The sequence below is a fragment of the Entelurus aequoreus genome, linkage group LG19, assembly GCF_033978785.1.
Source record: "Entelurus aequoreus isolate RoL-2023_Sb linkage group LG19, RoL_Eaeq_v1.1, whole genome shotgun sequence".
Classification (NCBI taxonomy): Eukaryota; Metazoa; Chordata; class Actinopteri; order Syngnathiformes; family Syngnathidae; genus Entelurus; species Entelurus aequoreus.
In genome coordinates, this window is record NC_084749.1 from 34,992,898 (window position 1) to 35,014,388 (window position 21,491).

The following is a 21,491-nucleotide window of genomic DNA, read 5'->3' on the forward strand; positions in this document are numbered from 1 at the left end:
ACAGTGTAATCTGATTGGTTTGGTCTCAATTAGTGGCCAATACTACTGTGGTATTGATATTTTCAGTTCATTTAGTCATTTTAAGCTTGAAAATGCTTCATTTAGAACAAAATGTTGTACAATATGCTTAGAAAATGCATAACATTTATATTTTAATCCGCAATGTGGTGAGACTGCAATATTTGAGCACAAAGTGGCGTGGGACAACTAATAATTATTTAATTATTCATTTTCACCACGGGTGCCCTTTTTTTCTGGCTATATCACCTTCCCCCCAAAAATGTTTGTGCACGTACCTGATTACTAATATAACATGCACATAAAATACAAGTAAATTCAAAGTTCATAAGCAGCAGAATATGAAGGAATGGTTATCAACTGATGCTTTCAGATACTGGTAATGTTCAAAGAAAATCTGATTCTTTAATCGGTCAGCACATAATATAATCATTAAACAAGACAAGTACACGTTTGACTTGAATAGAATGCTGTATTTCATACGAGATGAGAACAGAAAAGCATGTTCCGATTGAACAAAATAGAATTCCGAGTGTGTGACCTTGCACTGCTGTAAATTTAGTTTGAAAGTACCCAAGGGCCTAATATCCACCTATCACAGGCTGTGACATTGTTTTTTTGAAACATGGATTGTGTTCTTTATAGACCACAAAGCCTGGCATGGTACCAAGCTTCTATGCCTTTACTTCCCTCTAGCAGTAACAAGAATGCAGCTCACTTGAATATCTTAAGTATGATTATTATTATTATTGCTGAATGACTTACTCACATGGAGCTACAGTCCTCTTGACTATTTGCCAATGCAGAAGTCTTTGAAGATGATATCCAGGATCTCCTCCGGTCCGATCTTTCCAGTGATCCGGCCCAGGCTGGTGAGCGCCAATCGGACGCCCTCTGCTGCCAGAGCGAGGTCGAGGTCACGGTATCGCTGGTACTGATCCAGGGAGGCGACACAGTGTTGCAGGTGGGCCCTGTGGCGTGCCTGGGTCAGGGTGGGGGCATCAGACAGGGGATTTCCACACCTAAACGGAAGGAAGTTTGATATCAAGCTGGGGCAATATGTGACTTTTTTTCTTTTTTTTTAAATCCTCTATTTATAACACGGGAAAATATATTTATTTACCTCATGCAGGGAGCAAATCTATTTATACAACATGCCCAATATCCTCAAATAGTTGCTGTGTTTCAATTGATCGAAGGAATTTAAATTAAATTGGTCCTGTTTGCTATTGAAGGAGAACTGCACTTTTTTGGAATTTTGTCGTTATATACGACAAAAACACTTATGTCTTTTTTTATGCATTTTAAATCGTATATAAACACTAGCAAACGTCAGCTAACAATGGACCTAATGGGAGTCACTCTATTCCCTCTGAAAAACATCCAAAAGCCTCCATCATTGTTTTACGTACATGCTGTTAAGTACAGTCGCGATCAAAAGTTTACAAACACATAATGTCATGAACATAATGTCATGGCTGTCTTGAGTTTCCAATAATGTCTCCAACTCTTATTTTTTTGTGATAGAGTGATTGGAGCACATACTTGTTGGTCACAAAAAACATCCATGAAGTTTGGTTCTTTTATTAAATTATTATGGATCTGCTGAAAATGTGACCAAATCTGCTGGGTCAAAAGTATACATACAGCAATGTTAATATTCGGTTACATGTCCCTTGGCAAGTTTCACTGCAATAAGGCGCTTTTGGTAGCCATCCACAAGCTTCTGGTTGAATTTTTGACCACTCCTCTTGACAAAAATTGTTGCAGTTCAGCTAAATTTGTTGGTTTTCTGACTTGGACTTGTTTCTTCAGCATTGTCCACACGTTTAAGTCAAGACTTTTGGAATGCCATTCTAAAACCTTAATTCTAATCTGATTTAGCCATTCCTTTACCACTTTTGACATGTGTTTGGGGTCATTGTCCTGTTGGAACACCCAACTGCGCCCAAGACCCAACCTCCAATGAATTTGGAGGTTATCCTCCTTTTTCATTATGGCACTGCTGAAAATAGTTTGTCTGTGTTAGAGATTATAATGACAATATCGCTAATACTTGGTTAATATTCAGGTCACGAGCTGTAAATGGAGCATTGTTGGCGGTTTTTCGATGTCTTTTTAGACAGCTTTATGGCCAGAATAGTTTCTCCCATTAGCTGCATTGTGAGCCACCTCGTACTTGCCATATTTGAGTTAGAATGCATAAAATAACAAACATATTTGTTCTTGTCTTACATAGGGATTGTGAATGATAGGCAAAACTCCCTTTGAAAAAGTTAGCCTTTAGTTTTTGATTTGTGTTTCTTAATCAACACCAGCATTCATTTTAGGCATTTTTGGGAACACAACACATTGAAATCAATACTGCAGACTCACAGTGTCTTGACTCGGTTGTGCAGCGTTGTGAGGAAGGCTTGAAGTCCTTCATTAGTGTGACAGGACATCACACACACAGGAAGCCCAGAGACGCAGCCCAGCTCCTTTTTCAGCATTTGTCCCTGCTCCTCAGGCAGCAGGTCCACCTTATTCAGGACAAGAAGGCACCTGTCAGACTGTAATGCTGGATGCAAAAAGGAAGGGAAATGGGAATTAATCACATAATGTCTATAAAATGTAGAACTAGTCTATTTGGATACTGTACCGATGTGAATGTGCTCCTGAGTGGACAGGACACTTCCCAAGTGGTCCTGAAGAAAGGCTGCAGCTTGCTGGACATCCATGGGGAGGCAACTGCAATCGACGACCACCAAAGTCAGGTCTGCTTGCTCAACTCTGGAGAAAACAAAGACAACACAGCTTTCTAAAATGAATTGCTACACTATCAACAAAAAACATTGTCCACAGAAACAGTATATTTATTAACGTATTAGCAAAAGTATACCTCCTAATTGTATAAACCATACCATCTTCAGCGTTCTGTACATATGCATGTAAGTAGCTTTATATTGTCTTCAAAAGTGTCCAATAAGACCAGAAATAGTTGCTTAGGTCGTCATTTTTCTGACGGAGAATCTAAAGGGGTCTGAATACTTGCTAAATATGCTAAGTTGGCAACACTGATCCTTCCTGCTGCATCTTCTTATTCTCTGGCAGACCATGGCGTAAGAGCAGTGTTAAAAAGCAGAGTTACCATGCCATCTACTCAACAAAGTTGGAACTAGGCTAGCAACGATTTAAACGATTTTAGAAAATATTTGATTTTTATTGCGTTTATATTCTTACGGCCTAACACGGACCTGGCCCTATGGTTAAAAAACACTGCCTTATACACTAATATAACATTTACATCAATCTAAGTTTAGACGACAAGTACACAATGGATATATGTACTACGGTACCATATCAAGGGACTATTACCGGTATATAAAAAGATGTTAAAGTGTAAATTGACAATCTTATTGCGTTTATATTCTTACGGCCTAACACGGACCTGGCCCTATGGTTAAAAAACACTGCCTTATACATTAATATAACATTTACATCAATCTAAGTTTAGATGACAAGTACACAATGGATATATGTACTACGGTACCATATCAAGGGACTATTACCGGTATATAAAAAGATGTTAAAGTGTAAATTGACAATCTTTTGCAGTAGTGATAAAAGTACATAAAAACACTCAATTGTATTAATTTAACATAAGATAGTAAATGCTATTAACTTACCACATTCTGTTCTGCAGTAATGTAGGAAGAAGGGGTAAAATGTAAAAAAAGCCAAACATACCATAAATACTTTATATTTACTATATACATACACTATAGTTCATTTACAATGTTTTAAACTTGAAAATACAACATTTAAAATCAGGCACTATGAATGAATCTTGGAAAAAAACAGACTTTGGCTGCATGTATTTGTTCTGAATTTTTAAAAAAAGAGTCTTGTTTTAGTTGAAGCCTGCTGAATAATCTCTTTAGGTTTGTCCAGTGAATTCATACCAGTCAATTCGTATTTCAATTTAAAATAAATTCCACAGGAACTATATTTTCCAAGGTTGCTTCCTTTGAGCATCCGCCAGCCCAAGCAGCAGCAGCAACGGCAGCAGCGGATGCTTGTACTTACCACATCCTTCCTGTAGTGACCCAGGTCACAAGTGTCTGACCTGGGCATGCACACAAAGTTTTTCTATACAACGCAAACTGCACGCCCTTCCTATACAAACTGCAGCTTCCCTCAACATAAATACTAAAAATAGCTTTACTGTCTTATTTGTCTTTAGATGAAATTATTTTTTTATTTAGTTTGTCAGGCTTGTCTCTCGAGGTGGCAGAGGCTTGAAATGAAATGCAAATGTTATTTTATATAATAGACTGTTATCAGGGAAAATATTAGTGGGAAAACCAAGTCCAGCAAAAGCTGATTTGTTTAGGAAATAAAATATAATTAACAAAACCATTTTACGGTAATGTATTTAAAAGCAGCATTGTAATTGAATTTGTGTCGAGATAACAGCTTACCATACTGATCGTACACAGAACATTATTGAGTTAATTTAGAATGTATATTTTTGGTTTGCTTTCGTAATTTGAATGTTAAAAATGCATATGTGGCGATGTGGATTTATTTTAAAGTCTACCATAGGGATTTATTACATCACAGATTTTTTCATTTGTTATAAAATGTTTGCCCTAAATTATGAATTTTTAAGCATTCAAATGGCTGAATGCATAAAAACCTCAAAACTACAGTAGTACTGGCCATAGAGAAGACCAAATCAATCACAGCCTGCTGTTAAGTATCGTGGCCACTGATTGGTTAAGTCGCAGGAACCATTACTATATTGGATTAAAAGAGTGTCAAGGTGACTTAAGGCCGTTACTTCATGTCTCGGGCTATAATAATGTTGAAAAACATATTTTGAAGGTAGTTAACAGTTTTATATGTTCTAGTTATGGAAATATCATTAATGATTTCAACTTCACGGAAATTAATTAATTACGGTTAAGTCCGTATCCATTAAACAGCAACTAACGAGGACGACTGTATAAGAATTAATTTTTGTCTCATCAGACCAGAGAATTTAGTTTCTCATGATCTGAGAGTCTTTCAGGTGCATTTTGGCCAACTTTTAACTCAGACATGGTGTCCGCTTGGCCATACAGTGATTGGTGAATTGCTGCAGAGATTGGTGGATTGCTGCACAGATGGTTGTCCTTCTGGAATGTTTTCCTCTCTCCACAGAGAAGCTGTAGCTCTGACAGAGTGACCATCGGGTTCTTGGTCACCTCCCTGACTAGACTAAGACGAATGCAGCAATGTACAGAGACATCCTGGATGAAAACCAACACTTCCCATCCAACCTGATGGAGCTTGAGAGGTTCTTCAAAGAGAAATGAGCAAAGAGGAATGGGCTAAACTGCCCAAAGATAGGTGTCCCAAGCTTGTGGCATCCTATTCAAAAAGGCTGTAATTGCTGCCAAAGGTGCATCAACAAAGTATTGAGCAAAAGCTGTGAATACTTATGTACATGTGATATTTTATTTTTAATAAAGCTGAAAAATGTAAAAAAAAAAAAAAAAAAACATTTTCACATTGTCTTTATGGGGTATTGTCTGTAGAATTTTGAGGACAAAATAAAGGAATTCCATTTTGAAATAAGGATGTAACATAATAAAAAGTAGAAAAAGTGAAGCTCTTTGAATACTTTCCGGATGCACTGTATGTCTGGGACATGACAAACAGCACCAGAGCACTAACTCTTATTAATCTACTTGTTACTCTCCTGTTAATATCTGCTAACTTTCTGCTGTAACGTGGTTCCAACTCCACTTCTGTTCAAGTGAACTAATCAGTAACTTATTCTTCTGTTGTTTTAAGCTCGCTTAGCGTTAATATGTTTCCTTAACGTCTGCAGCTCTTTTGCTCGACATGTCGCATTTTAGCCTCTTTCTCCAGTTCCACGGTGATATTAAAACCTGTTAGGAATGTAGTTTATTTGCCACAAAGGAGGTGAATTTTGAGGGGCCGCTTTACACTGCGTATGGACATACACTAACAGTTAACAGTAGCTGCTAGCACTATCATCGTCTTTCAACAAAAGGACCATGCTGCAAGGTATGAGCCAAAAATGATCATTTTGTTTTGTTCATCATTGAAAGGCATTGATTGGCATCTGGCAATCACAGAAATTGTCCAATAATAATCTGTAACCGATTGATTGGAACACCACTAGTGGCATCTTTTTCCTCAGTGCACGGCCATCTTATCTTGACGCAAGGTAAATGACGTCAACGTATTCACGTCATTGATGACGTCGACTTAGTCGACGAATCATTCCAGCCATAAAAATAGGTGTCGATTTGCCCTTTTCTTGCCATGACCTGCCATGTTCCCTACAATGCTGCCTCCATAAATAACGTTATAGACACTTCTGATTGGCTACAATTGCCATACATACCAAAGTCTATAAAAATGGGAGCCATTACCTCCCTGCTTGGCACTCAGCACCAAGGGTTGGAATTGGGGGTTAAATCACCAAAATGATTCCCGCGTGCGGCACCGCTGCTGCCCACTGCTCCCCTCACCTCCCAGGGCGTGATCAAGGGTGATGGGTTAAATGCAGAGAATAATTTCGCCACACCTAGTGTGTGCGTGACAATCATTGGTACTTTAACTTTTTAACATTACCCATTGTTGCCTTTACAAGGGGACATAATTTGTATTAGATGATGCAGACATGTGGATGGAGATGTTTTAACACCTTATAAAAGTATCAGTGTTCTGTGGACATGGCCCAACATAAAAGCATGTATCACTCTTCTCAACGAGCATCAAGTGCTTCTCTGCGCCCCTCCCCCATCTAAAAGCACTCACAGGATACTCTGTATTTGTGACATCTGGAACAAAATGACCCCCAAAAAGCCGCAGAAGAAAGTTGATTTGTAGTTCTTACTATATTTATTTAGATTTGTATATATTTCCTTTACTTGCAAATGCGTTGTGGCCGATTATGCAAATTTGACAACTACTCGCTGGTGAGTGTCATCTAGTTAGCCAAGGATTAAGTGGTGATGACGGCTGTAACAAACAATGCTATTCTTCCTCGGTGTAAACAGGGGAAGCGGCTGTCAGTAAATGTCTCGCGATGTGTCCATTCTCTATGCAATGTTGTAAATACATCAAGGAAAGGTACCTCTTCAGTATACAACCTCCCGGGAGTGTTGTTTCCATGTATTTATATCCATGGCTCAGCAATAATACAAGTTGTGCCAGTTAGAAAGCCGTCTGACACATATAGGTTGATGCACAGAGGAAGAGCGATGACTTATTTCTTCCTTTCTTTGTTCACATCGGCTGTGGGTCTCAGAGCTAATTTGTTCTGTCACCTGCTAGGGACATAAGGACAACCTACAGTATGAGCTGTAACGTAAACATTTTACTACCTTTCACGAGCTCGACGGACCCCCTCTCGCTCAACCAGGTCCACACAGTCTCTGAGGCCAGCTGTGTCACTCAAGAGTACAGGAAAGCCGCCGATGTCCAGAGACGTCTCTACTACATCCCTGGTGGTTCCAGCAATGGGGGACACAATAGCTGCAGGTCTCCGGCCTGGATTAAAAAAAAGATTTGAATAAAGCACATATGCTTTCCAACTTCCTCGCTGTGCTCTCAGTTCTAATGTCACAACCATAGTGCATGTTTCCTTGTAGAAGCACCTTTTGCTTTAATTGCACATTTAGTGCTTTTTTGGCGGGATGGCATTCAGCTGGGCACATCCTGACGTGGCAATATATTTTATATTCATTTGATTTCATTGTCTAAATTCAAAGTTTGCAGTTTGTTGGACTGGCTATGGGACAATTACACTGATTACCTTACTGCGTTATGTTTTTTAATGCATGTTAAATAAATATTCCAGAATTGATTTGACTGTGGGAACTACTTTTTCTCTTTAACAAGACATTTTTCGTCACCAATGGCAAGGTGACTATCAAAAGACTAATCAGAACAGGAAACTATGACACCTTCTGACAAATAGACCTATTATTGTAATAGGAAGCTCTGAGGAGACTAAGCAAGACCCCACTCGGGTTAGTTTATACAACACGCGGTTCTAAATGCTTTCAGGATACAATATGCCAAACAGATACAGACTTGCAATATAAACAACACATGTGTAATAAGATATACATAAGGAGGGGATACTAGGCTAATGATAAGAAATTCATAATGGCTCGAAAGGAAGGCAGTGGTGCATGTTTGCAGGTGACAACGTTTGTACTGTACGTGTAAAACATACTGTATGTACCGTAAAGTTGTTTCTATATATAAACTGGCATACAGCATATGTCAGCTGTATGACCACCCAAACAATCTAACATGTAGCAACAATTATGACTTTACAAATGCAATACAATGTTCAGTTTTGACTGACATGCTAATTGTGGTTCTAGTTTGCAAAAATCATTCTGAGAGCTATTTGTATTATGCGGTATTATGCGGTCACTCTTACGGAAGACAAATACAAGATTAAAAAATATTCACTAATTGACTAATTTGGCACAACCCGTTCACCCTTGCTCTTGAGCAGCTGCTCTCCCATCGCACGTCCCTCCAGTGCTACCGTGTGTGAATGTAGCTACCTGTAATTATGCGTCTTAGCTGCTGGTATGCCAGAGAATAAGACAACCTAGCAGAAGGGATCCTTGTTGCCAACTTAGGGACTTTGTCGCTATATTTAGCAAGGATTCAGACCCCTGTAGATTTACTAACAACAAATCCGACAACTTTCTAGTCCTACTGATACCTTTAGAGAAAGTGTGTAACACTCTTCTCAACAAGCAGCCGATCCGTCTTGCTAATGACTTTAAAACAAAAACACAAAAAGAGGCAACAAAAGAAAGTTCATTTGTATTTCTAAACTAATTTATTTTGCTCACTTTTTGTCTCTCACACAAAAATTACATTAAGTTTGAAACCAGACTGCAGTATGTAGTATCCAATAGGGCTGCATCTATCAATTATTTTAGAAATTGAGTACTTTATTAATGAATTTGTTGGATTAATCCAGTAATTGAAAAAAACACTTTCTAGCCTCAATGCGACTTTTAGGGAAAATAGTTAACATTTTTCTAATGATCTTTAAAAAATATTCTAATTATAAATACACATAACATTGAAATTGCACTTTTACAATGGGAGCATCACTGCATATTGCTCAGATTAAAAACTAAATTTAAAAAGTTAAAAAAAAAACCTAAAAAAAAAACTGTGTAGCCAGATTAACATAAACCAGGCAATAGATAAGTAAAGAACCAAACTGAAAAAAAAAGACCAAACTAAACAAAAAGACAAATTGAGTGACTATGTATTTAACAATTTACACATGATACACATTTGAAAAGGTATTAATTGGATGTTTGTTATTTGGACAAAAATGCGGTTAGCATTAACATAACAATTGTAGATGCTAACATGTCCTCACATGTGTTTGAATAAAACATTTGTTATGCAAGTCAAACATAAAATATGTTGTTAGTTCTCAAAATAAACTTTTACCTTGTTCTGCTTGTTTGCTGCTCTTAAATATGCAGGCTGAGTTCTGGTAATGTGCTGCATTATTGATGCAGTACTATTGTGAAATGCCAGCTCTGTTTAGCAGTGCAAACATTTCATCACAATGTCGGTCTTTTTCAGTTTTAAATCACAATGTTTTTCTTTTTCTGTTTTAAATCATTAATATAATTTAATGTCAAGTGTATTTTACTCATCAAAAAAATCATCTAAGCAACATAATAACAAAGCTTTTTTCTAATCGAATTAATCAATTTGATCAATGCTCTAGAATAATACACTTTATTTTTTACTCTGACATTTATTCAAATCATACATTATAACTACGCCTTAAATTGATGTGGCCCCAATCAGTGTATCCATTCTAGTATTGTAATGTATGTGTGCTGTGATGCATGTAAAAGCAATCAAACGAGGTGTGCTTATCAAAAATGTTGCTGATCATGGACAAATTCTACCTTCTTTCTCTGCAAATAATGTTAGTGTTCCAAAGACATACTTTTGTGATAAAAAAAAAATGTTTTATGCATCAATGTAATTGTATTATTCACTCATGGTGTTAGAGCAGGGGTGGGCAATTAATTTTTACCGGGGGCCGCATGAGCAACCCGAGCACTGCTGGAGGGCCACATCGACAATATTTCAATTAAATTTTGCTCAATATTATTTTTGATGTATACCGTAAGATAAATAATAATAATAATAATAATAATTAATAATAATAGTAATACTTCAACATAGTGTGTGTAACATCATTCCATGACTAATATAAATAAATGAACATTAATAATAAATGACAGTAAAATAAGCACACGTACGACTGAGGAGTCATAGTGTAACTTTGTGTGGTGTTTGAGTTGTCCGACTTTTTGTGTGGCCATAAACGCACCAGTGGTTTAGTGGTATGCGTGTTGGTGACAGATGACAAGTTGGTTTTGGCCTGGTTTGTATGGCAGAAAATGACTAGTTTTTCGAGATAGAATTGTTTTACTCATGTTTTTGGTGTGGTTATGTCCGAATATAAACAATTTTGCTCAATAAAGTGATCAATATAATTCCTGTCCTCGAAGCATCTCGATAGACTTTACAATAATTGAACAGTGTTCAATTGAACGGTGTTGACGAACACCGTTAGGGCCGCTTGTTGTCACTGTCACTCAAAGTTGCATTGCAAAATTACACAGAATAAATGTGCTTATTTTGTTTAGAATTCAGATGGGATTTGATTTGGTGCGCGGCATATATTTGCTGTGCGCAGCGGACGCTTGAGCAGTGCGCAATTGCGCAGGCACGCACCTTAGAGGGAACGTTGCTTGGCAGTCCATGTCTTGTTGAAAACACGCCATTCGTCATCAACTTTTCTTTTTTTAGCGTCTCGGGTGTAAACCGTGCATCACTTGTCGCTGCATGTGCACCTTCACTCGCAGGTTACACACGGACACACGCCCATAAATAATACTTTTCAAAATAAAAGCAGCACAGTTGTATTGCGCGCACGACATAGATGTTTTTTCAACTTTATTTTGTAATTTGTGATTGCAGCTGTTCACATTCACTCACAATCACGCACACGCCCACACGGAAGTAATACAAATAACGATTTTCAAAACAAAAGCAGCACCGTTGTATTGCACACTCGACATAGATACTTTTTAAAATGTATTTTGTAATTTATAATTGGCCTCACACGGGCCGGACAGGGATGCACAAAGGGCCGGATGCGGCCCGCGGGCCGCAGAATGCCTAGGTCTGTGTTAGAGTGTGCTGCTTGTCTTACACAGCATGTTGAGGAGGCTGCTTTTCCCAGCATTGGTGGCTCCTGCGATGACCACCTGCACACCGCTACGTAGTCGTTCGCCCCTCCTCTCGTCCTGTAGGTGTCGCTCCATCTCGCCTTGCAGATCACGGACCATTGCGTCAACTGTGTGGGTGGAAAACATAGGAACAGGACATGACGGAGGTATCATGCTCAACTTTACCTCTTGGTCCACTTTTCTAATCTAACAAAAAAAGACTGTTTGTTTCGGGAAACATCTGGCTCACAGCAACTTTTTCTTATGTAACTTACAGGAAAATTCATAAAAAATTATTTTTCATTTTCAAGATACTGCAGCATATTCATCGTCCATAATTGACATTAATTAAACCGGTGTGCAGTAGCAACAAACTTAGTACAAAAAACTTTTGTCCTGCATGCCTGCGCGTGCAAACGGAAGGAATTCGTGCCAGGCTTACTATTTTAAAATATGAAGTCTATTATTATTTGCACCTCTGAGGCGTGAGCCAACATTCCGTGCCACCAAAACAAATAAGAGTTCCCAGGCTGTATTGTGTCGAAACTTGACAACATCTGAGGGCTCGAAAAAACTGTGCCAGTGCCAGACAGCAGGCGACAGACTCTGGGGAGACATCCCTCATACACACGACACACAAATACACACTTGGAAAACTTGTGTAGAGACACGGTGCTGCTGACCGTACTATTCCTGTGAGCCCTGTGGCAGGTTGCCCCTTTGAAGGCAAGACAAATGCCTCCACTGTCCCGCTGCTCTTCTTTCCACACTTCCTAAAAGGAAACTGTCTTTTGAACAGTTTGATGTCCACGGCATCTCCCTGTGGCGCAGAAAACGCACATGATGGCCAGTTAAATGACCAAACAGGAAAGCCAGCCTGACTTCTCTCTCCGAGAGACCTCGGACCCTCGCACCTTCCTCTGAACTTCTCGGGGGGACTGTCTTCTTTTTTCTTTAAAGCGTATACATACCTTTGTTTAAGACTCCATCTTCAATGAGCTCATCCTCACTGAAGTCTATGAAGGCTTCCACATGGGCAAGACACTGTAGAGACATGGCGGGGGGGGCATCAGTAAGCATTTGTGGAACCCACTGACCTCAGCTTAAAAAAGTCCAAGTCTCTACCAAATTGAAACGAAACATCGGTCACTAAATTGAGGTAAGAGTAAAGCTCCACCATTTTTTGAAAAGGGTCATCTCCTGATTACCACAAATGTCCTTAGTGATAACCACTGTTAAGAAAATTACTTTAAAAAAGTAATCAATTACATTTACTCGTTACTTTCCCAAGAAAGTGAGTGAATTACTAACGGAATTATTATTTAATAGATAAGGGTATAATGGTATTGTAGATACCGCAGACTTTCGATTTCAAAGTCTTCACAACAATACTGTGAAGACTGACGGTAACAAACACAAACTTGGTGTGTAGTTTTTTTTCAGGCGCTTTAGCGTTGGCCTGGGCTGAAAATAAACTACATCTACCAGAATCCTCTGCGCAGCGCAGGGCGCCAAGTAAGGTGCTTGGGACATTTCCTAAAATATGTCATGAAAATGTATCCATAACTGTTTAAGTTGCGTTGCCAACAAACAACCCTGGCGGAGGTAAGAAAGTCAGCGTTCTGCAAAGCAATGCGTGCCACTTCCGTCTCCAGCTTTTCCAAGGCGACACCGAGCCAGCCGGTCACGTCGCACCGCACAGAAGTAATTACCAAAAAAAAAAAGTTAAATGCGGGAAATATGAGGAAACTGGAAAAACTACTTGATAAATCCTCAATCCATCTATCCATTTTTCCGCCGCTTGTCACAGGATGTCGCAAGCGTGCTCGAGCCTATCCAGCTGCACTTGGGTGGAAGGCAGCGTACACCTTGGACAAGTCGCCACCTCATAAACTGTCATCCAAAAAAGATATTTGAAGCCAGCGAAGCCAAACATCAGTTTGTGAGGTATTTGCATTATTAAAAGTTAAATTGTTGGTTAACTTTTCTGAGAAACAGCATATTCCAGACTTACATAATCATGTACACTTCTCAACGCAACTAACTTTTTTAAAATATTTGCTTGAAACAGTGGCTGTCCATGCACAATTATTTGTAGCTAAAAACGTATGTTTCTAGTAATAAATATGATTAGAACATATTGTCATTATGTTTGTGTTTAGTTACAGTAAGTGTGTTTACTTTACCCTAAACATTCCTGCCACTTCATTTTACACACATTAACATTTTTAAGTATTTTTTTTTGGACGAATACCACAATGGTATACACAAGGGAGATTGGACTGCCATCTCCGTGTTGGGGAGGAGATCTTGTCCCAAGTGCAAGAGTTCAAGTACCTTGGAGTCTTGTTCAAGAGTGAGGGAAGAGTGGGTTATGATATTGACAGGCGGATCAGTGCGCCATCTGCAGTGATGCAGACCCTTTATTGTTCCATCGTGGTGAAGAAAGAGCTGAGTCGGAAGGCAAAACTCTTACTTTACCGGTTGATCTACGTTCCAATCCTCACAAGCTTTGGGTTATGACCGAAAGGACAAGATCACGGGTACAAGCGGCCGAAATTAGTTTCCTCCGTCGAGAGATAAGGTGAGGAGCTCTGTCATTCGGGAGGAACTCAGAGTGAAGCCGCTGCTCCTATACATCAAGAGGAGCCAGATGAGGTGGGTTGTGTGTTTAGGGCACATCTGACCGACAGGGGGCCAAGAGGAAGACCCAGGACACGGTGGAAAGAGACTATGTCTCCCAGCTGGCCAGGGAACGCCTCGGGATCCCCCAGGAGGAGCTGGACAAAGTGGCTGGGGAGAGGGAAGTCTGGGCTTCTCTGCTTAGGCTGCTGCGCCGCGACCCAACCTCGGATAAGCGGAAGAAGATGGAAGGATATACCACAATAATATCGTACCGTGGCCGTAATACCGTGATAATATCGTACAGTGACATTTGATACAGTTACATCCCTATTAATAGTTGTAATTCATTACTAGAGAAAGTAATTACAAGGGAAAGTAATTAATGCATTAACATTTTTTTTAACTTTCATCTATCTGGTATATGCAGTTGAGAGCTGTTTCATGAGAGAAGAGTGCATGAGTGTGTGCTTTTAAAAGACGTTGCCTGTTGCCAAGTAAATGTTGACATCAGCAAGTGCGCGCTCATTGGCTGTTTTAGCTCAGTATTGGTAGTCTGCAGACTGGGCAGAGTTTGTTGACAGCAGCGGCTGTGGAATATTTTTACTGGTAGTTAATAAAGCGATTCAACATGTGTCAGTGGCTGTGTCTCTCCTTGTCCACAAACAGGTTAGTGTAGGATTTTTATTGTTGATGATTGTCACTGTATTGAATGTTATTATAATGTTATTATTCCTCACGGCGTAGTAGCAGCGCTCGTGTGTGTGTGGTGTTTGCCACTTGCACTAGTAAAGAGCTACTTCCTGAAGTGAATTTGCTGGGATTCTAAAGTTGTCTTGTCCACATCTAAAGTAGCGTGCCACATTACATTAAATGTATTGGTAACGGCGTTGTAACTTACATAAAAATTAGATTACTCGTTACTAAAAAAACTAATGGTGTTAGTAACGCTGTTTTTATTTAATGCCGTTTTTCCCAACATTGCTGATAACAGACAGAAAAAGTTATTTTGATGTAAAATCTCAATCTCACTCTGGTGAAATAATTCACTTTACATTATTTCTTATTCTTATGTTCCAATGTCACGGAACAGATTGCGTTCAACTTTGGAGGTTACAAGGTAAATTGTGTGTAGATTGTAGTGACAGACCAGTGTAATGTTAACAAAAAGTCATCAGATGACAGGTAGATAATTGAGCAACGGATGAACACTTGCAAAAATTGTTCATTTATACAGCAAGTACTCAAGAATAGAAAGCAAAAAGTGAAATAGAACATATTCCAAGGCTTGTTTTGGAAGAAAAATCCAGATGAAAGAAAAACACTTCCACCATACCACAAATCAGTATCTTGATTGGCATTGTAGAACACAGACAATAGTAGTATAGCTGAACAAAAACAGGAAGGCTCATATTCTCATACTCAAATCCATACACACATGCAAGAACGTGCCAATGGTTAAAAAAAGTTGCATTGTTTGTCGAAATAAGGTTTCAGCAAGAGCTTCGCACAGTCTACTACTGATGATTTATTGCAATCCCAAAAGCCTGAGATCAAAATAAACAACTCTGCTACTGAGAAAGTTGCAGAGAAACAGCTCTGGGAATTTCTTAAGGAAGAACACCTTGTGGACCTGTTGGTCGCAGCTGGTGCATTATTATTGCACAATCACAGGAGGCCTTGGCCGGCATCCATGAAGATCTTCCACATAGCGCAAGCGATTTTATAGGTTAATTCGAGTTTTTTGTTGCAGATGATTTAAAAAATAAAAAATCCATGTTTTTCCTTCTCTTTCTGCTGCGTTTTATTTTTCGCCCCCATGAGCTTCTGTAGCCCTCGCCAGCCCCTTGCATCCTTAGCGGAGTTCCACAAGTCTGGCATAACATGGCTAATGCTAACGAGAGCGAGACGTTTGTTCTAAAGAAAGAAAGTGTTTAACTTGTCAGTGCTTTAAAATTGCGGCAACAGGCATGGAACAAGTGACTGCTTGCTGCAAAGTTTCTTTAAAAAAAGACAGCACCACATCGAACTTACTCCAGCATCAAGCCGAATTGGGGAAATGCAACTCTTTACGAAGCAAACAAGAACGCAACAACTAACAACAAACTTCACCTTAAAAGCAGCGTACTGTGGCAAAATCATTTACACAAGGTACCAAGTATGGTGATAAAAGGAGAACAATGCACAGAGCGATCACAAAAGCAGTCGCTCTGCACCAAACAGGACCACTCGTACACGCGTGTGCTGCTGCAAAACGCTCGTGGAATTATACCGTATATAATCGTCAATATATTAATATATTACATGTGCAATAAAGTGTACATTGTCTTTAATATCAGTAAACACTAACAAGGAGCCCAGCATATCCTTAATTGAAAAGCCTGCGTTTATCCACTTACTGTACTGTGCAGTAATCTCAATGTTTTACTTGCATACAATGTACAATACTACATTTTTATTTCCAGTAGTTAATTTTTTCCAAACAGAAGTTTTAAGTTTGCACTTTATTGATCTGACTAATTTTAATTACTATTTAATGATTATTGATATCTTTTTATTGATTTATTGGAGTTTATTTGCATGCAATGTGCAATGCTAAATTTTTTCCAGAAGTATTTTATTTAAGCAGAAGTATAGCATCCCAGAAGAAGCGCTTAATAGTTTTCAAAATTTTTTGCATAAAAAGTACAATTTATATCTGGTCTAAAAAGAAAAAAATTATACCAATTAGCATTTTGCTAAGAGTAAGACGCAGTGTCATTTCAAACTAAGTTTTTGATCAATCAAATAAAAGCAAAACTTGTTTTAAAATATCTGTGTCATTTTTAGTCATTGGTTTCTTTAAAAAGTAGGGGAAAACATCATAAATCAAACTTTTTTTGTGTAAAAATTGTAATTTGAATGTTTTGGTAAAAAATCTGAGATTTTATTTTCAGGCCATATCTCCCAGACCTATTTAAAGGTAAATCTACATTTAACACATTTATTTGTGGTCTAGACCATATGAATTGAATATGCTTTGATGTAAATGTTGCATAAACTTTGCTCCAGTCACATTTATAACCCGTTTTCTGCATATATTTGCAAACAGTTTGTGTGTGGAGGTGTTCCCTTCAGATTGCGACTGAAACCCTCCACCTCATCCTCTCCAAAAGTATTATTTATCTTATGAAAATGTTTAAAATATATCTTGAAGACGAACACCACCGTTATTTTTTTCCCCCGACACAGTCAAAAATAGACTTCATAAACAGTATGTAGATTCACCGGTCATATTGGGTACACAATGCGGCATCAAAAAAAAAATGCATTTACCAGCACATCACTGCACATCGGTGCTATTGTGCACATGCTACGATTAGATGAAAATAACATTATCCTACCTTCTCGCTTGTGTTTTCTCGAAACAATTAAAACGTGCGATGGGGGCATCTTTTTCTTCTGAGTTTAGTGGCTAATCTAATTTCATACTGGCCGATGTTGACAAGAAATTCCTGTGCAAAATGTCGTTGACAAATAAACACGCAAATATTTATTTTATAGACAATAGAGCAGGCGGGATGGCATGAAACGAAAAGGACATTCAGTGGTTCACTTTGAGCCCCCTTTGGAAGCATGGGTTATTGTACTTCAAGCAGCACCGTCAATTTATCACATCATCTACATGTAGCCAAAAGATCTGCAGCAACTGTGTGAACCTAATGCCTATCATGTCAATATGGGCTAAAACATCTAATTATTGTTTCCAGCTTTTTTTTCAATCTATGCCAGTGAACAAAGCCAACTTACTCTTTTCAGTTTGTGACTCCAGTCCTGATAGAGACGACCGAGTTCTCCTGACATTTGCCTAAGTGCCTGTCTCCTCTGGGCCTCTGTCTCAGCGTGGATCAGATCCCCGAGTCCCTCCACCTTCAAGAAGCATTACATTTGACAGTGAACCGGTGGACAATAAAGACTTCACAAAAATGTGCACACTTTTGGGCTGAGAGAAAACTGCTTTGGGGTTTCCATAGTTATAACTTGTTTTAATTACATTAACATACTTTCAGTTACGCTTATTTATCTTGAGCGTAATATGACCTTACTCAGATTAAGTCCTCTAACATGTTAACATAAACGTCACCGGAATATTCTTTAAGAACCATCCGAGTAGCAAACGTATCTTACTTGGAATATGCATTGGATAATATTGCTTTTTAGCCACTACCTGTTCGCTATCGCGCATTAACACATTACAACACACTTGGTATGCCAAAAAAAAGGACGGCATTCTCGCCATATTCAAAAGGCCTCTCGATACTATTTTCAAAAAAGCGACTTGCAAAAAATCTACAGGAGCTATTTGGAGACTCTAATATCAAAAAGCACGTATTGCACTTTTCAAAGAGCACTGCTGTACGCAATAGGCCTTTCCTGATATAGAAGCACTGGCGGGAGGATCCATCTTGTAATATTAAAAAATCCAGTTTTAAAAAATGTTAAGTTTGTTTGTTTTTCTCAACATTTTTATTTTGCTATTTCATCTTTTTCATCACTTTTCTTTTTAATTGACTCGCGGCCAATTTTGCACATTTGACCATGTCTTTATATTTTGATTTAAACATTGATAAAAAATATTAAACGGTCGTATGAGTTTGTGAATGTCTTACCCAGTATATTTTTGCAGAACGGTTTCCAGGTTTTTTATTTGACCTACCTCCGTCAGGTCAAGTTTCCCTGCTTGAAAGGCTCTTCGCGTGAACTCCCCAGCCTCAGCAGGCCTCATGCCAGGCACGCTTCCTAAGAAACAAACACACATGCGACAAAAAACACATGATAAAAATGGATGTACCTTACACACAAAAATCAGAGACGATCAATTGTAGGGTGAAGTCTCAGGTAGTCTTCACATGAACCGATTCTCCAAAGGAGAGGTACTGTTTGAATAGTTTTTACTTTTACTTTATATTCATTATCAAGAGAGCAAAACTGTAAAACAATTCTGGTCTTCCAAAGAAGCAAAATGTCATATAGTAAATGTTTTTTGTTGAAACATAAATTGATACAAAGCTCTTTTCTCAGAGCACCTGTGTTCTGACTGGTGAGTGTCCTTCAAATCAGTGGTCCCCAACCTTTTTGTAGCTGTGGACCGGTCAACGCTTGAAAATTTGTCCCACGGACCGGGGGGGACAAATTATTATATATATATATATTTTTTTTTAATAAAGAAATACAATCATGTGTGCTTACGGACTGTATCCCTGCAGACTGTATTGATCTATATTGATATATAATGTATATATTGTGTTTTTTATGTTGATTTTTTAAATGTCTTGTGCGGCCCGGTACCAATCGGTTGGGGACCACTGCTTCAAATGATGCAATACTGCTCTCTACAGCACCAAAGAAGGAAATGCAATGAGTTGCTAAAACCTGAAAAGGCCCAACTGAAGCATGTTAAGTCACGCTAACCTCCTGTCACAAAAGTCACATGCTGTAATATATAATGTATGGATAAATTAACAGTAAAGTTATAGCAGAGTATATTATTCTAAATGTAAATGTAAACATTACCGAGTGCCTGTAGGACAGCAGCAGTAACAGCAGGACCTCCATGGATGTGAAACTCAACACTGTCCTCTCCAGTAAAACTGTGGGGGGCTAAAGTCATGAACAGAAAAGACACATCATTTATAAAACCCTCTATCGTGTAAATACCATACAGCAGGGCTACTCAAGTGGCGGCCTGGGGGCTAAATCAAGCCCGGGAATGACACCATACCTGCCAGAGTTCAGTTTAAAACTTTAGAGACAAACATTTTTCAGAAAATTCCTAAAAATACTAGTGTGCTTCTGCTGTATAGAGGAACTTGGACCTGTAACTGTAAACACTTGTACAGATCCTTGCATTGACATTTTAACCTTGCTAGTAAACATAGAACACTGCGGTCCAATCTTGTGGTTTACATAACTGAGGTGTCCCTCAAGGCACCCCTTTAAGTCCTCTCCTTTTTGGCAGTTACACACTTTTTTTGGTAATGTGATTTATGTAACTAATATGTTGCTGTCGCTTGTTTACTTCAGAGGCAGCCAGTAGTCATTTGCTCAAATTCTTTAGTTATGCTGGTGTTGTTCCTCAAGGTTCCATTTTAGGACCTCTCATTTTCATCATTTGGACTAATCAACTGGTCCAAGTTCCGTTCAAAATCTATGTGATAGATTCAAAATTTTGCAGAATATTTTACAAACACTTTTTAGAATAACTTTTAAAATCAGCAGAGCGCTCCTGTAACTCTGACAAATTAAATAAACTCCCCAGTCCTTAGCTTTCTGGAAATATGGTACCCAAACCAATTTAGTTGAATATCCCTGCCATACAGTAATTACAGCAGGAGTAAGTTTGATTCATAATCCAAAAATGTATCCCAAACAGTGCTGAAACAATTTACTCTCTCTCTCTTCAGCCCAATATGTTGTTGATAAAATACATTTATTTTAATAAGCATCAATAATATTATGTTATGATATATAATGGTAGGGGAAACACCGTATTCTGGTGTAATTGTCTGATACTGTATACGATATTGGAAAGTGGTATAAGTTACTGATAGTTACGAATTAAAAGTAATGTATAATTAGAAGATAATTGTATGAGGCTAAAATTGCCAATCAAGACTTCAGTGCATTAAAAACATACTGTTTTTGATACATCATTTTGTAATCTGACGATAAAGATGTAGTATTTGAATCACCTGGGAACCAAAGGACAAGGCCACGGTCCAGCACCTCTTCAGAGTGAGGATGCTTGATGCTCCTTAATAAGGCAGTGCGTGGAGCAGGCAGCCTGCGTGTATGGCCGGCCATACATCTAAGAGCTGTGGTGGATGCGGGTCCACTGATGCGGACCACAGCGACTCCACACTTTCCATGGCCAGATGATAATGCAAAGATTGTTTCAGCATCTACCAGTGAAGTAGGGACTCTATCACACAGGTGTCTGAAGAGAGGAGTCCATCTGCTGGAAGGAAGGCATAGGGAGATTATTACATATCAATGATGTAAAAAAAAAATACAGTATATAATACAAAATGTATGAATTGCCTACTTAGGGATGTAACAATATTAAAATTGCATATGACAGTTATTGTAACCTAAATTATAACGGACGGTTGTCATCATCACAATATTGTTGAATGTGCTCTTAAAGTACTTATACGATACACTGAAATCTTTTAACCAAGTTTTATTTTAAATAAATCAATAATTAAGCAACATACACACCCAGACACTATACTTTCCTCGGCAGAATGTTAAAGTATCTTGTATTCATGTTAGCATTTAAGATAGCTAGCAATTAGCACGCTAGCTGCTTCCCCTGGAAATTAGCAGTATCACTGTAGGTTTTGCAATGTCAGGTAATCAGTCATGGTCATCAAGCACTAGCAATTTTTGATTTACGCATATCTGAGGAGGTGCCAAAAGGATTAGGGGGGGGGGGGGGGGATCCCATGTATTTGTGCAGTTGCTCATCAGGTCAGAATATGTTTGTTTAGACTTGAC

At 38.5% G+C, this 21,491-nt stretch overlaps 1 protein-coding gene across 4 annotated transcripts in view; it reads right to left on the reverse strand.

Moving 5' to 3' along the window:
* Positions 1-21,491, reverse strand: part of gtpbp3 (GTP binding protein 3, mitochondrial) — a 30,104-nt gene that overhangs the window by 5,337 nt on the left and 3,276 nt on the right. For 2 of the 4 annotated variants that reach the window (XM_062028401.1, XM_062028403.1), the window contains exons 2-11: positions 20,684-20,949; positions 19,506-19,592; positions 18,649-18,731; positions 17,742-17,861; positions 12,302-12,374; positions 11,315-11,458; positions 7,407-7,572; positions 2,660-2,790; positions 2,395-2,578; positions 470-1,040 (exon numbers count right to left, since the gene is read on the reverse strand). In XM_062028401.1, coding sequence (XP_061884385.1) covers positions 809-1,040; positions 2,395-2,578; positions 2,660-2,790; positions 7,407-7,572; positions 11,315-11,458; positions 12,302-12,374; positions 17,742-17,861; positions 18,649-18,731; positions 19,506-19,592; positions 20,684-20,949 — 1,486 coding nt within the window. In that variant the 3' untranslated portion in view covers positions 470-808. Of the gene's footprint in view, positions 1-469; positions 1,041-2,394; positions 2,579-2,659; positions 2,791-7,406; positions 7,573-11,314; positions 11,459-12,301; positions 12,375-17,741; positions 17,862-18,648; positions 18,732-19,505; positions 19,593-20,683; positions 20,950-21,491 lie in introns of those variants that run through there. The other 2 variants (XM_062028402.1, XM_062028404.1) reach the window with 2 other exon arrangements.